Source organism: Narcine bancroftii, chromosome 6 (assembly GCF_036971445.1).
Source record: "Narcine bancroftii isolate sNarBan1 chromosome 6, sNarBan1.hap1, whole genome shotgun sequence".
In the NCBI taxonomy this organism is placed as follows: Eukaryota; Metazoa; Chordata; class Chondrichthyes; order Torpediniformes; family Narcinidae; genus Narcine; species Narcine bancroftii.
In genome coordinates, this window is record NC_091474.1 from 163544558 (window position 1) to 163559777 (window position 15220).

The 15220-nt window shown below is 44.8% G+C and overlaps 1 protein-coding gene across 1 annotated transcript in view; it reads left to right on the top strand.

Moving 5' to 3' along the window:
• The window catches only part of gareml (GRB2 associated, regulator of MAPK1-like), a 183292-nt gene that overhangs the window by 54846 nt on the left and 113226 nt on the right, over positions 1-15220 (top strand). The window contains exon 2 of the mRNA XM_069886562.1: positions 11110-11250. Within this exon, the coding sequence (XP_069742663.1) occupies positions 11110-11250 (141 nt within the window). The remainder of the gene's footprint in view (positions 1-11109; positions 11251-15220) is intronic.

The following is a 15220-nucleotide window of genomic DNA, read 5'->3' on the forward strand; positions in this document are numbered from 1 at the left end:
TGATGGTTTGAATGAAAAAGAGAAGCATAATTTCACTCTCAAATGGCAAAACTTGAATTTTAATATTATGCTTTCATTTTTTGGAGATTTTGCCATTTTAAAAACATTATCTTATTGAAAACATCTGTCTTTGAAGTTGACCTCATCAACAGACCAATTACTTATGGTAAAGGTTGATCCTCTGTGAGTTGATAAAGGTTTGGGATGGTATTTGGTGTGCAGCCAAGACAAGCTCAGTGTCAAAACTAGTATCCGGTAACTCAGGGTACACAGGTGTGTTGTTATTCAGGGTGCTGTTGGAGGTGGGAAGCCCATCTGGTATACTCATGAAATATGGTTTGCACAAAAATATCTTTTTGTGTCAACTACAATCACAGCATCTGCAGATTTTCTAGTTTAGCTCCATGAAATTATGGTCGTGTGGACGCTGAGAATTTCCCCACACTAAGTAATCTCTGCTGAATGGTCCAGTCATAGAAATATTAGTGGTGCTGTATGTTAGTGTAATTCCAGCTTGGTAAATTTCAGAAGTGCTTCTGCAAAACCTGCAGATCCATCAATCTTAAACCGTAGCAACAAAAGGTTTGTAGTACTTTCTCCATCGCAGAAAAACAGAAACTCTGCTTATGCAGTGGCTTGGTTTGAAGAGTTGTACAGATGATTGGAATTTCATGCATATTAAGTATCTGTCATTTATTAAAACACTTCTTGTGCTTGATAAAAAAACACCGATAAAGGTCAGCACATTGAAGACTCTCTGGCCTTGAGGGTTGGGCTTGTTAGTGCATTAGAACATAATTGTGTTTGTATTCAGCAAATTGCAGGTTCAGAAAGAATGTACATTTTACATCGTAACTTTGTTTACTCTCTGTTGACTTCTTTCTTTGGCTTGGCTTCGCGGACGAAGATTTATGGAGGGGGTAAAAAGTCCACGTCAGCTGCAGGCTCGTTTGTGGCTGACAAGTCCGATGCGGGACAGGCAGACACGGTTGCAGGGGAAAATTGGTTGGTTGGGGTTGGGTGTTGGGTTTTTCCTCCTTAGCCTTTTGTCAGTGAGGTGGGCTCTGCGGTCTTCTTCAAAGGAGGTTGCTGCCCGCCAAACTGTGAGGCGCCAAGATGCACGGTTTGAGGCGTTATCAGCCCACTGGCGGTGGTCAATGTGGCAGGCACCAAGAGATTTCTTTAGGCAGTCCTTGTACCTTTTCTTTGGTGCACCTCTGTCACGGTGGCCAGTGGAGAGCTCACCATATAACACGATCTTGGGAAGGCGATGGTCCTCCATTCTGGAGACGTGACCCATCCATCGCAGCTGGATCTTCAGCAGCGTGGACTCGATGCTGTCGACCTCTGCCATCTCGAGTACTTCGATGTTAGGGATGAAGTCGCTCCAATGAATGTTGAGGATGGAGCGGAGACAACGCTGGTGGAAGCGTTCTAGGAGCCGTAGGTGGTGCCGGTAGAGGACCCATGATTCGGAGCCGAACAGGAGTGTGGGTATGACAACGGCTCTGTATACGCTTATCTTTGTGAGGTTTTTCAGTTGGTTGTTTTTCCAGACTCTTTTGTGTAGTCTTCCAAAGGCGCTATTTGCCTTGGCGAGTCTGTTGTCTATCTCATTGTCGATCCTTGCATCTGATGAAATGGTGCAGCCGAGATACGTAAACTGGTTGACCGTTTTGAGTTTTGTGTGCCCGATGGAGATGTGGGGGGGCTGGTAGTCATGGTGGGGAGCTGGCTGATGGAGGACCTCAGTTTTCTTCAGGCTGACTTCCAGGCCAAACATTTTGGCAGTTTCCGCAAAGCAGGACGTCAAGCGCTGAAGAGCTGGCTCTGAATGGGCAACTAAAGCGGCATCGTCTGCAAAGAGTAGTTCACGGACAAGTTTCTCTTGTGTCTTGGTGTGAGCTTGCAGGCGCCTCAGATTGAAGAGACTGCCATCTGTGCGGTACCGGATGTAAACAGCGCCTTCATTGTTGGGGTCTTTCATGGCCTGGTTCAGCATCATGCTGAAGAAGATTGAAAAGAGGGTTGGTGCGAGAACACAGCCTTGCTTCACGCCATTGTTAATGGAGAAGGGTTCAGAGAGCTCATTGCTGTATCTGACCCGACCTTGTTGGTTTTCGTGCAGTTGGATAATCATGTTGACTTAATCAAGCAGGAAATGTGTTCTCTTGTTAGATGGTTAAATTCAAGTCATTCTTTGGATTTGCACCCTTGGATATGAGCAACTTCCACCACCACCGCGCCCCTCCCCCCATTCCAAGAGTTTCATCTCCCTGCTGTCTCCCTGTGATGTCTCAGAAAGACTGCAAACGTTGAGTGTAATCTTTGGTTATTGTGTTCTGCAGTAAATCCAAGTTGGTAGCTTGTGGTGTGCCATGGATTTGAAGTAATTATCTGCAGTTGTATGAACAGAAGGCAATGTGTAACGCAGCATTTCCAGATGAACAATGAGGACGTCAGTGACCCTTGTTACTATTTGGGCAATGTTGAAAAGAATTCAAAGCCTTGAACACAGTGCAAGAGTCTTGTCATTACAAATACGAAGAAATCTGTCTTTGGGAGCTGCTGGTTCCTCCTACCCTCCCTTTGTTGCTCATTGGACTGTGTTACGCTGAAGGGATTGCTTTGGGCTAATCTGTCGTCTCTTGCTTACTTGCTGCATCCAGCACTGCGTGTAGACCCCGGGGATGCAAAGTGGCACCATATAGTGCAGATCTGTCGGGAATGGAAAGGAGGGAGCTAGCTACATTGAGGTAGAACTCATTGGATTATGCCATTTACCTGTCAATGCAGGAAATCAGAATGGACAACATCAATATGTCAGTGGTGGGTATGGAATGTCCTGAAGCCCAATAAGTGAAGCAGATGGGGCATCCAGTCTAATTGTTCTCCGAGTCAATGATCAAAGTCATTTGGTGGAATATCTCATCACCAGAACTCTCAAGCAAGGACTGAGATGTTGCTTGGCTGCAGGTCAGATGGCCCTCTCTGTTCTATCCTTCATGCATGGTTGGAGCACACTTCCCTTGAGTGTCGTGAGATGAAACTTTGTCAGCAAAGTCTGGAAAGGGATGCAGTTTCCTTAATTGAGTTTCATTCTGAGTAGTGGCAGACCATGGGACTCTGTATCTTAAAGGCTATTCTCAGAGACAGTCACCTGCTGCTGGAAGACCTGCTTTGATCTGCCCAACACTTGATGGTCTTCTCGTGCAAAGAGGCGACCAAACCAGATGTTGCAGGTTGGCACTTTCCAAGGGGCAGGCTTCATTGCGGTGGGGCACATTGAAGCATGGTGTCATTGCTGCAAGAGCTTTGTGGAGAAGCTGGTCAAGTTATAACACAGGGTCTATCCACCACTGAACTTGCCCAGCTTCTTGCACATGCAATATTTGTGAGAGAAAAAGGGAAAACACTCTGGGTTAATGAATGAATGTGTTGTAATGTATAATGACAAATTTTATGAGATAGGAAAATATAATTTTGAAAGAAAGTCACACATTGTGCACTGGCTATATTTCTATTCAAAGTGGCTAGCAATGCCCAGAATTCGAGACCTGTTCATTCAGATATTTTTGTGCTAGTTTTCCTGGAAGAGACATCAAGGAACCTTAGTAGCCTTTTCATTAAGGGAGAGGTGCTGACTTCTGTTTCCATTTATTGTGCACCTTTCATTTATTGACCTTTTAAAAGTTTAAAAAAAATCAAGTTGCAGATATCAGGACTGCCCTGTCTTGAAATAGGGAGGCTGAAGTGACCTGGATACAAGTGGATTGGTCACAATATTTAAAAGTATATAACCTGGATACAAGTGGATTGGTCACAATATTTAAAAGTATATAAAACTATGAGAGGGATTGGTTTGTTTCTTTTTTTTCCCCTCGATGGAGATTTCAAAGATTTGAGGGCAGAAGTTTAATGGGAGAGGGGGGTTGTGGTGATGTGAATATATGACCATCAATGGGTAGCTGGCCCGTCCCCCACTGGTGACTCAATCCTTGGTAACTCCTCCCCTTGTGACCATGGAATAAAGGTTGACCTCCATGCCCTCAGTCAAGCACTTGGAATCGGGCCAGCTACAAGTCTAAAATATAATAAAGCCTATTGTTCTTCATGCTACGGCTTTGGATTCATTGATAGAGCATATCAATCTATTACACTATAAATCTTCCACATGGGATGAACAAACTGCTGCGACTCAACAGATGCCCGGAGCCCCAGTGCTTCACAGACTTCCTGGAAGCTTCTGAGGACCTCGTGGACTCTGACAAGAAGAGTCTCAGATTACTGCAAGTGAGCGTCAGCTGCTGTGTGTACTTGGCGATCAGGGACTGCACAACTTGCTCTGCTCACTGCGGGTAAATGAAATCTACTCACGGTACCTCCTGGCCTCAAGAAAAGAGCAACCCAGTGAGTCTCTGGACGATTTATTTCAGGTCCTGCACAATCTGGGGCAAGAATGCATGGGCAATATCCCTGCCCAGTATCAGCAGGCCAGTACGTGGAAGAGCTGATCCAGGACGCCTGCGTGTCAGGGTTGAGGTCCCATTACATCCGCCAGCGACTGCTAGAAGAAGACAGGCTGCAGTTGCAGTGAGCCTTCCAGCTCGCTAAGACTTAGATTCAGCCCACTGCTATGCTGAATCCATTGCGGCTGGCAACAGGCCCTCCACGTGCAGGCCGTGGGGACAGCCATTTTGGGACATGGCAATGCTGCCCAGTAAGAGAAGCCACCTGCTCAGGATGTGGGAAGAAAGGACACAATGAGAGAGTGCAAGTCAAAGCCTTCCCTGCTGAGTAGTGCCACGTGCACCCCTGAGGGGTTGGCCATTGGACCTGATTTCACTTCCTCCTGTCATTTCCGACCTCAATGGCTCGGCCACGTGCGTGACCTCGGGGGTCACCATCTTACCCAACTCCACTTCCACCATCGTGGCTGACTTCTGGCTTCTTCAATCACCTCTCCTGGTGCAACCACATTGTCAACATGGGCATTCCCATCTTACTGAACCAGCTCCCCCTCTGACAGTGACGGTTACCGGTACTGGCATCCATAATCTTGGATCAGGGCAACCTTCACCTGATCACCCACTCAGTGATGAAGATTGAGGTAAATGGGAAATGAACTAACTCCCCATTATATAGTGGAAGCACTAAAAGCTTCATCCACCCAGACACTGCTCACAAACTCTCTCTCCCCGTCAGACCAATAAGCGGCATGATATCAATGTCCATGAAGGACCAATCTGCATCGTTAATGGTGCAGGGTGAATGTAATAACAATTTCCATGCCTCAACTATGCGCACCGATCCTTCTAGGGCTGGACTTCCAGAGCCAGTTTAGAAGTTTCGTGATGGCTTTTGGGGGCCCCAACCACCCATCACTGTATACAATCCCAAGCTCACAGACCCCCACCTGGCAGTCTCTCCACCCTCCGCATACCCTCACCATCATTGTTTGAGAACCTGTCCCCAAAATGTAAGCCCATAGTGACTAAGAGCAGACGCTACAGCTGAGGTCAGGGCATTCATAAAGTCTGAGGTGCAGTGACTCCTGGCAGAGGGGGTCATAAGCACACAGCTCCAGCCTGTGGAGAGTCTAAGACGTGGTGGCCAAGGGTGGAGTAAACCCTGTATGGTGATCGACTATAGCCAAATGGTCAACCGCTTCACGCAGCTGGACACATATCTCCTTCCCTGGATTGCCAACGTGGTCAATAAGATCACCCAGTATAGAGTGTTCTCCACCATTGACTTAAAGTCGGCACATCATCAACTTCCCCTTTGTCCAGGAGACTGCCAGTATACCGCATTTGAAGTGGATAGCAGGCTCTACCACTTCCTCTGGGTACTCTTTGGAGTCACCAATGGTGTCTGTATTTCAGAGGGAAATGGATCGGATGGTGGACAAGCACAAACTGACAGCCACATTCCCTTACCTAGATAATGTCACCATCTGTGGCCATGACCAGCAGGACCACGACGTGAACCTTGCCAAATTCCTCCATACTGCTAAGTCCCACAATCTGACCTAGAATGAGGACAAGTGTGTGTTTAGCAGAACTTGCCTGGACCTCCTCGGATGTGTCATGGTACATGGTGTCATCGCCCCTGACCCCAACTGCATATATCCCCTCATGGAGCTCCTGATCCTGCACAACCTCAAGGCACGAAAAAGGTGCCTGGGGTTCTTTTTCTATTATGCCCAATAGGTGCTCAACTACACCGATAAAGTCTACCTCCTGGTAAGATCCACAACCTTCCCCTTATCAGCAGAAGCCCAGGCAGACTTCACCCCGATCAAAGGAGACATCGCCAAAGCCACAATGCATGCCATGGACGAATCCATCCCATTCCAGGTGGAAAGTGATGCCTTTGACTTCATGCTGGCTGCCACTCTCAATCAGGCAGGCAGGCCAGTAGCCTCTTTTTCCGGTACCCTTCACGGTCCTGAGTCACGACACTCCTCTGTCAAGAATTAGATACAGGCCATTGTTGAGGCGGTATGCCACTTGCGTCATTACCTGGCTGGGAAGAGATATACTCTGCTAATGGACCAAAAAGCCATTGCATTCATGTTCAATACCAAATTGCGGGGTAATATCAAAAATGACAATATCTTGAGTTGGAGAATCCAGCTCTCCACCTACAACTACAAAATCCAATACAGGCCAGGCAAGGTCAACGACCCCCCCCTCCCCCCAACTAGACATCCTATCCCATGGGATATGTGTCAGTGCACATCTTGGCCACCTCCAATCCCTCCACAATGACCTTTGGCACCCCAGAGTCACAAGATTGTTCCACTTTGTGAAAACCCGGAACCTTCCCAACTCCACTGAGGATGTCAGATCGTTGAACAGAAACTGTTGGGTCTGTGCGGAGTGCAAACCACAGTTCTTCCGTCCCAACAGGTCACACTTCATAAAGGCCACATGCCCCTTTGAATGACTCAGCATTGATTTCAAGGGGCCCCTGCCCTTGTCCTACAGGAATGTATATTCCTTGTACATCATTGACGAGTACTCCAGGTTCCCATTTGCCATCCTCTGTCCCGACACAACCTCGGCCACTGTCATAAAGGCACTCTGCAGCATATTTACCCTGTTCGGGCATCTGAATTACACTCACAGTAATCAGGGATCTTCTTTTCTGAGTGACAAACTACAGCAGTACCTGTTGGCTAGAGGCATAGCCATTAGTAGGATGACTAGTTACAGCCCCTGGGGGAAACGGCCAGCAGAGAGAGAAAATGCCACTGTTTGGAAGGCTGTCCACCTGGCTCTTACATCAAAAGGCCTGGTAGAGTCCCATTGATGCACTCCATACCATCCCGATCTCTGTTATACACTGCTACCAATGCAACCCCACATGAATGCATGTTTTCCTTCCCCAAGAAGTTGGTGACTGGAACCACACTACCACCCTAGCTCTCGTCCTCGGGACCTGTCCTGCTGTGGAAACATACAAGGGGTCTCAAGTCTGACCCTTTGGTTGAAGAGGTGCAACTCCTGCACACCAACCCTCAGTATGCCTTCATGGTGTACCCGGACGGCCATGAAGACACAGTCCCTGTCTGTGACCTAGCCCATGCTGGATACTCCTGCCCACTCCCCACCCCTTTCAATCCAGGTCCTACATACACCCATACTTGCCCCTACAGGGAATTGGTGCAGGTCAGCGACTTACCCCTACCCACTATGCCATACACTCCGACCACCACAACTGCCCCCACATGTAACCAAGCTCTACCTCCGATGGAGCCAGCCTTTCCCTCCCCAGTCTCAGGACACAAGGACACACGACCAGCAATGGAGCCAACCATTGTACCACCGGTGGAAATGCGCCAGTCACAGAGGCAAAGGAGACCACCTGACTGGCTGAGCTTCTAGGATTTTTAACCCGGTGGAGTTTTGCTTTAAAAAGGGGGTGAATGTGGTGATATGAATATGTGACCGTCAAAGGGTAGCTGGCCTGTCCCCCACTGGTGACTCCTCCCTGGTAACTCCTCCCCTTGTGAACCGGAATAAAGGTCGACCTCCCTCTTCCTGTCCTCAGTCAAGCACATGGAATTGGGCCAACTAGAAGTCTAAAGTCTAATAAAGCCCATCATTCCTCCCTCTATGGTTTGGAGTAATTGATAGAGTCTATTGAGGGGAAAGTATCAAGGAGATTTCTGAAGCATTTTTTTTAATGCAGGATGTGGTAACTACCTGAAACTCATTGCCTGGAGAGGTGGCGTCGGCCTCCCGGTGGGAGCAGGGACTTTGGCCTTGAGGAATATGATTCTCCTGCTAGGAGCCAAAGATGGTGCCTGGTATCCAGGGGCAGCAGAGTCACTTCACAACCTCCGTTGTGATTTGGAATGCACGTGTAGATTGTGGTCTCTCTCACTCCCTCTTCAATCTCTCTCTCCCTCCCCAGGGATGGCATTCTGAATCATTTAAAAAAAAAATGGTGTGGGGTGAGACGCAGTACATTTCCATGTTGTCACTATAAGAGGAGCACCGGAAATGATTGCGTTTAGGGTGGGTGGTGACGGTGAGAAGTGATCTGCGTGCTCTGATTGGATGGAAGCATTTCCTTCAGAGAAGGAAGCAACCACGTTGATACAGTTGACCCTGATTTTAGCTTTATTCAAAACGGATTCTGATCATCGGAATTTTGAAATATCGTAAGCCGGAACATTGTAAGTTGGGGCCTATCTGTAGCAACTTTTAAGAAGAATTTAGACAAGCACATGAATGACAGGAAATGCAGGGATATAGATCACGTGTAGGCAGATGGGCATTTAAATTGGCACAGTTTTTGTGATTGGGACAGACATTGTAGGCCAAAGAGCCTGTTCCAGTGCTGTACTTATCTATAATCCACAAACACTGCTGAAAAGGGGCCTATCTTCTCTGTCTCCTGTCCTCCTGGAGTATTCCACCACCTGCATCTGAGAATCTCTGGCTCTGTCTTCTGACAAATATGATGACTCTTATGAAGTTTACTGTTGCATATTTGTTCTGCTGGATACCCAGCCTCTTAAGTGAGTGTGGGTGTTGAAAATTTGCAGCAAATGACTGGTTTCTGCATCCCCCCCAAAATGTCCCAGTTTGAGGAAAGTTGTGCTCATTGTGGATTCTCACTGGGAGTTTGTCCAAATAGAAAATCCGTAAGTTACCTGCTTCTGGCAGTCCAACAGACATTTCCCAAAAGTCCATACTCCACACTAATTTTATTTTTGCCTCTGTTGCCAAAAGATTGTCAATTGGTTTATGGAAAATGAGATTTAGGTCAAGCATGAAAAATAGTTCATTTTCCCTTTCACTATCATGGTATTGTCATGGCAAGAAAAATAAATAACAAGTCCCATCTTTCACCATCCTGAAGGCCCTTTGCAGAATGGTGGAAGTGCAGCCACAGCTGAGAAGGGCATTGGCCAATCCACTTGCTTCCAGCCAGCATGATACTGAATAGCAATTCTGTTTGGTTTTCATGGTCTTGGCCAGGACACTACCAAAGGGTCTTGAACCAGAAATGGGAATAGTTTCTGTTTCTATAGACCACTGCCAGTGGGCTGATATCACCTCAAACCGTGCATCTTGGCGCCTCACAGTTCGGCGGGCAGCAACCTCCTTTGAAGAAGACCGCAGAGCCCACCTCACTGACAAAAGACAAAGGAGGAAAAACCCAACACCCAACCCCAACCAACCAATTTTCCCTTGCAACCGCTGCAACCGTGTCTGCCTGTCCCGCATCGGACTTGTCAGCCACAAACGAGCCTGCAGCTGACGTGGACATTACCCCTCCATAAATCTTCATCCGCGAAGCCAAGCCAAAGAAAGAAAGTGTGACAGAATATAGATATGTTTTTGGGAGATAAATTGGGGAAGGGTTTTTAGTGTAGGTCAGATAAAAATACTTTAAAACAGATCGTATTTAAAATACTGGAGCTCTGCTCATGTTAGACATGTTGGGGCCAACAGTCTTTGCAAAAGCTTTGGAAAGTGCCCAAGAGTCTTCACTAATGGATTATTGCTTACAAAAAGGCAATAGATGAAAGAGCTTGTCAGACCCGCATTCTGTCTGGAGTGGAACTTGCTATTCTGGGAGGGTCATGTGGTTTTGCAAGCAGAGAAAGTAAAACTGGCTTTCTGTGTGTGCGTGTGAGAAAGAGACAGAGATCAGTACTTCAGTGATACAGTCAGGAACAGCAATTGGAACTGGAACAGGACAAGCTGGCAAGCTTGTGGAAAACCCCATTTGGAAGATGGGTTGTGAGTGTTCAGTTCAGCCTGGTCAAAGCCCTTGTGGTTCATGCAAGAGGAGAGGACTGGCTGTCTAATGTTTCACTTGAAATAGGAGAAATAAAAATGCACTCTGTGGTGACCTGAAAGAAAGAGGTTATCATCTGGGGAACTCTGAGGGGGCAAGTTTCATCAGCAAGACACATTTATGTGTGCACTCTTCACGGAGGCAGAGGGGGAATTGAATGATACAATTGGTGTTTGACTGCTGGAGATCCTTGAATGAATGGTTTGTTAGTGGAGCTGTAAATAGGGTACAACAAATGAAACCAGAAATACCAAAGAGGAGAAAGAAAAGAAACTCTGGATATCTGAGATACAGCGTTGAGATATTAATTTGTATGTTAAATTTTTCATTCAGTCCTGAAATGTGGGCCTTGGACACAGCTTTCACAAGCTCAGTGAACTCCAAAACTCTCTGTGGCCAATACAATATGATTGAAACTTGCACAGAGCAAGCTCTCAGAGCAATACTGTCATACTGATGAGAAAATTCTTATTTTACTGGGCTTATCTCTGATGATCTTCTTTAAGCAAGCAAGACAGTTTGAGAGGTTGAACAAGGACAGGGCCCAGAAAGCTTCATGATTAATGGCATTCCCGTGGTTTGTGGCATCTTCCAAATTCTATTGAGTTTTATTAGTCTTGTGACAGATGCCTGGACATCTATCTTTACCTTTTCATTTCTTGGTTCTTTCTATTTCATCCGGTTGTATAATAAATAATTTTGATAATTATCTTTTCATTGTTTTGTACACATTTTTGCTTGTTGTATTAAGGTTTAACTTGACACATTAATTGTTCTGTTTTTCAGGAGAATGCATCGAAGGGTTGACCGAGCAGGATCTACTCCTAATCCACTCATGTAGGCAGTGGACTACAGTGACAGCTCACAGTTTAGAGGAAGGCCACTATGTGATTGGACCAAAGATAGACATCCCTTTACAATACCTAGGTAAGATTAAATATGGGATGAAGAAAACTGAGCATTGCTTTTTTCTAAATGTGAAAATGTGCATGTCCCAGTATTGGAGCACAGGTTCACTTCCAGTTCAGAATAAGTTTGTGATTTTATGTTTGTTATTGGGATTCAGGATGCAAAAAGAAAGCATGACACTTCCCTTTATGACTCCCAATCAATTGCCAGTAGATATGTACTCCTGAAAACTTCACAAGGAGTCGTATCATATCATAGTAATTGATTGGAACGTTTGTTCTGTTGAAGCCTTTCTTGTCAATGTTGTAAGTAGCCATGTGATGCACAAATGAACTACATCATAAGGATCAGTGCTGGGTCCATTGTTGTTTGTCATCTACAGCACTGATCCTTATGACGTAGTTCATTTGTGCATCACATGGCTACTTACAACATTGACAAGAAAGGCTTCAACAGAAGAAACGTTCTGTTAACGAGGTAAATTGTAAGTTTGCAGATGGCACAAAGACTGGATGTGTAGTGGAAGCAAACAAGTCTTTCTCAGCTTGCAGAGGGATCTGGACCAGCTGGAAAAATGTGCTGCAAAATGCCAGATGGAATTTAATGAAGACAAGAGTGAGGTGTTGCATTTTGGAAAGACAAACCAAAGTAGGACATAAACCCTCTGTTCTACCGAACTCCTCAGTGCTCTGGGAATACAGATACATAATTCCCTGAAAGTAGCATCATGAGTAAATAGGGCCATGTTGGCCTTGATTAATCATGAGTAAATAGGCCATGTTGGCCTTGATTAATCAAATTATGAACTATAGGAGTTGGGATGTTATGACATGGGTGAGGTCAAATGTGGAGTGTTTTGTGCTGTTTTAGTTATCTAAAGGGTGAAAGGGGAGTAGTTTGTGGGAACATTAGGGGGGATTTCTTCACACAGAGAATGATGGGATTATGGAATAAGCTGCCATCTGAAGTGGTGAATGCAGACTCAATGTTAACAGTTAAGAAAAATTTGGACAAGTACATTGATTGGAGGAGTAAGGAGGGATAAGGACTGGACACAGGTCATTGGGACTAGTGGAATAGTAGTTTGGCACAGACCAGAAGGGTTTCTTTCTGTATATGGTTCAATGGTTCTCGAAATAGCTTAATGATTAGTCCAAGTGAATAACATCGACAAATTGTTTGGAAGCCATGTCTGGACAGAACAAGGTTTGATCTGAGCAAACAGTTGATATTAGCAAATTTCTAATGGTACTTTATTCATAGTCATACTCAACAAATGAGTGAAACGGGCAATGAGAAATTTCCATTGCATTCCTTGTAATCTTGTGCAATTTCTGCAAAATGCTCAGTAAAAGTGGAAAATGCTGGAAATATTCCGCAGTTCAGGTAACAAGTATGGAAAGAAAAATGGAGTCAGCTTATCCAGTCATTGAGCTTTCATGAAACACCAACTCTATTACTCTCTGCAGATGGCTTCTGACCTGCTGAGTATTTGCAGCATTTTCGATTTTAGTTTAGATTCTGGTGTCTGCAATTTTGTTTTCAAATTACAGCCAAGCAATAGCTAATTATGAATGAATACTGTAATAACCTGAAAAGTATGGTGTTTGGTATGTGCAATAAAGGTTTTTTTGTATTGAGCTTCATACTGCATGGAGTTATTTTGCTGAAAACCTGCATGGAATGTTAATGTGCTTTACACCAAAGAGCTGTGGGAGTTTTGTGTTTATAGTGAATGTCTGGGTCTTGAAAAGTGAGGTCACTGGTGCAGAATCACGGAGAAAGAACCAAGAGGAAAATGCCATTGCTACTTCATTCTTTGCATTTTGTTTTCACCATAAGAATAATTGTTATCCAAAGCTGAAATGTTTGCCGGCCAAAAATTGCTTTGCATTTCTCGCACGTTGCCAGGAGTCCATGGGTAAATGGTCTTGAAAATTATCGACTCTCAAGAAAATTGGAGCCTAAAGTATTCAATTTTTGTTAACTGAACCAAATCTGAAAATGTATTTTCTGTCTAACCACTGGGATGTGGTTTAGTTAGTTTTTTGTGGCATTTCGGCAGCCTCTGGCCAAGAAGAGGAGCACATTATCTGTTGGATCCAATTGACTATTCTGCCCTTACTTTTGCAAAGTAATTTTCTCTTTTTGATGTCATCAAAGGGAATTCTGCAGTCTTTGCTGGACATTATTACTCCCTATGTGAATTTCTCTGATGTTTATTTTCCAGATTTTGGCTTTGACAGATATCTGTTCAATTGTGCACATCCAAGTGATAGGGTGCACACCGTGAGGGACACTGGTCTGTGATGGGTGCACTGGTCCGTGATGGATGCACACTGTGAGGGGCACTGGTCCGTGATGGGTGCACACCGCGAGGGGCACTGGTCCGTGATGGGTGCACACCGTGAGGGGCACTGGTCCATGATGGGGGCACTTGTCCGTGATGGGTGCACATTGTGAGGGGCACTTGTCTGTGATGGGTGCACATTGTGAGGGGCACTTGATAAGGGTATTCACACTCTTACAGATTTGGGATCAGTATGAACCAAGAAGAAAAAGGCAGCAAAGCAAAACACAACAGTAAAATAGCAGGAAACAGAGAATGAATAGTTAAGTAAAGCCCAACAATATAATTTTTAAGCAGATTAAGAATAAGTTATATTTAATGGAAGAGTATAAGAGAGCAAGAAGGTCACCTTAGTGTGGAGGTGAAGGATGTGGTCATAGCTCTTCATTAAAAATTTTCATACGTGTAAAGAGGGGATGGCACTAATAGTTAATGAAAGAAGACCGTGGCCAAATATTGGATGGGGTAAACATTGGAAAATAGGAAGTTTCAGTGCTTAGCAAGTTCAAACATTAATACATTGGTAGAACAAGTTGAAATACATGGAACTATTAAAAATAAAAACAAATGGACTGTTAAAAGGTGGGAGGAAATGACAGAGGCTCTGAGCATGGTCATTACAGGAATGGTGCCGGATGACTGGAAGGCAGCAAATGTACTGTTGCTTTAAAAGAGAGAAGGGGACACAAGCTGGGTTAACTTTAAGAATGGGAAAATTATTGAAATTAATTCTGAAGGACAAGGTAAATGTTCTTTTGGAAAAGGCAAATTATTCCTGGGCATGCAGCAGGGAATTAAAGTAAGATCATGTCTGATGAGCTTGGTGAAAATTACTTGAGGGTGAAAGGGAGAGTTGAAGAAGGTAGAGCATTTGTTGTGGTCTCTCGGATTTTAGCAAATCTTTTGGCAAGGTCCAACATGGTTGAATGATCCAAAATCTCAAAGTCCAAGGGTGACAAATTGCATTCAACGTTTTCTGAGTGGTAGCAAGTCAGGAACCATGGATCTGTGATGGGAAGGCTATAATCAGAGGGATTTCACTCAGATCGCACCTCCTCATTTTTAAAATTAATGATTCTTGTATGTTGGATTGTGATAACGGGTTTTTTGTAGATGATAAATGTGGACTGTGCAATTGACAATTTGAATGAAAATGTTTGACTGAAGAAGTCTGCAGGTAGTCTCCCTGCTAGGAAGAAATGAACCCCATGGAATCAAAACAGCAGGCTGGTAAGATATTGGGCCATGCGAAGGAATAAGTGATCTTAGAAGTGTACCATTAGCAGAACAGGTTCATAACATGATGGAAAAGGCACATGGTATTCCTTCCTTTAACAGCCAACATAAAAGATATAAAAGGGATGAAGCCTTGCTATAATTGTTAACAACACTAATTGGACCACAGCTCGAGTCCTATATACAATTCTGATCACTGCTTCTCATTAAAAAAAATCCTCTGACTTCTGTTTAAGAAACATGATAGAAGCTGTGATTCTGCCAGTCTTTTAGCCAATGTATTGCCAGAAGTACAATGAGTTTGAATCTGTAATAACCTGAGCAATGTCACTGACTCACAGATGTGACGAGCTCAGCCTCTGTTTCCATTGATTGTAATTGATCATAACCTCATTCTCCTGC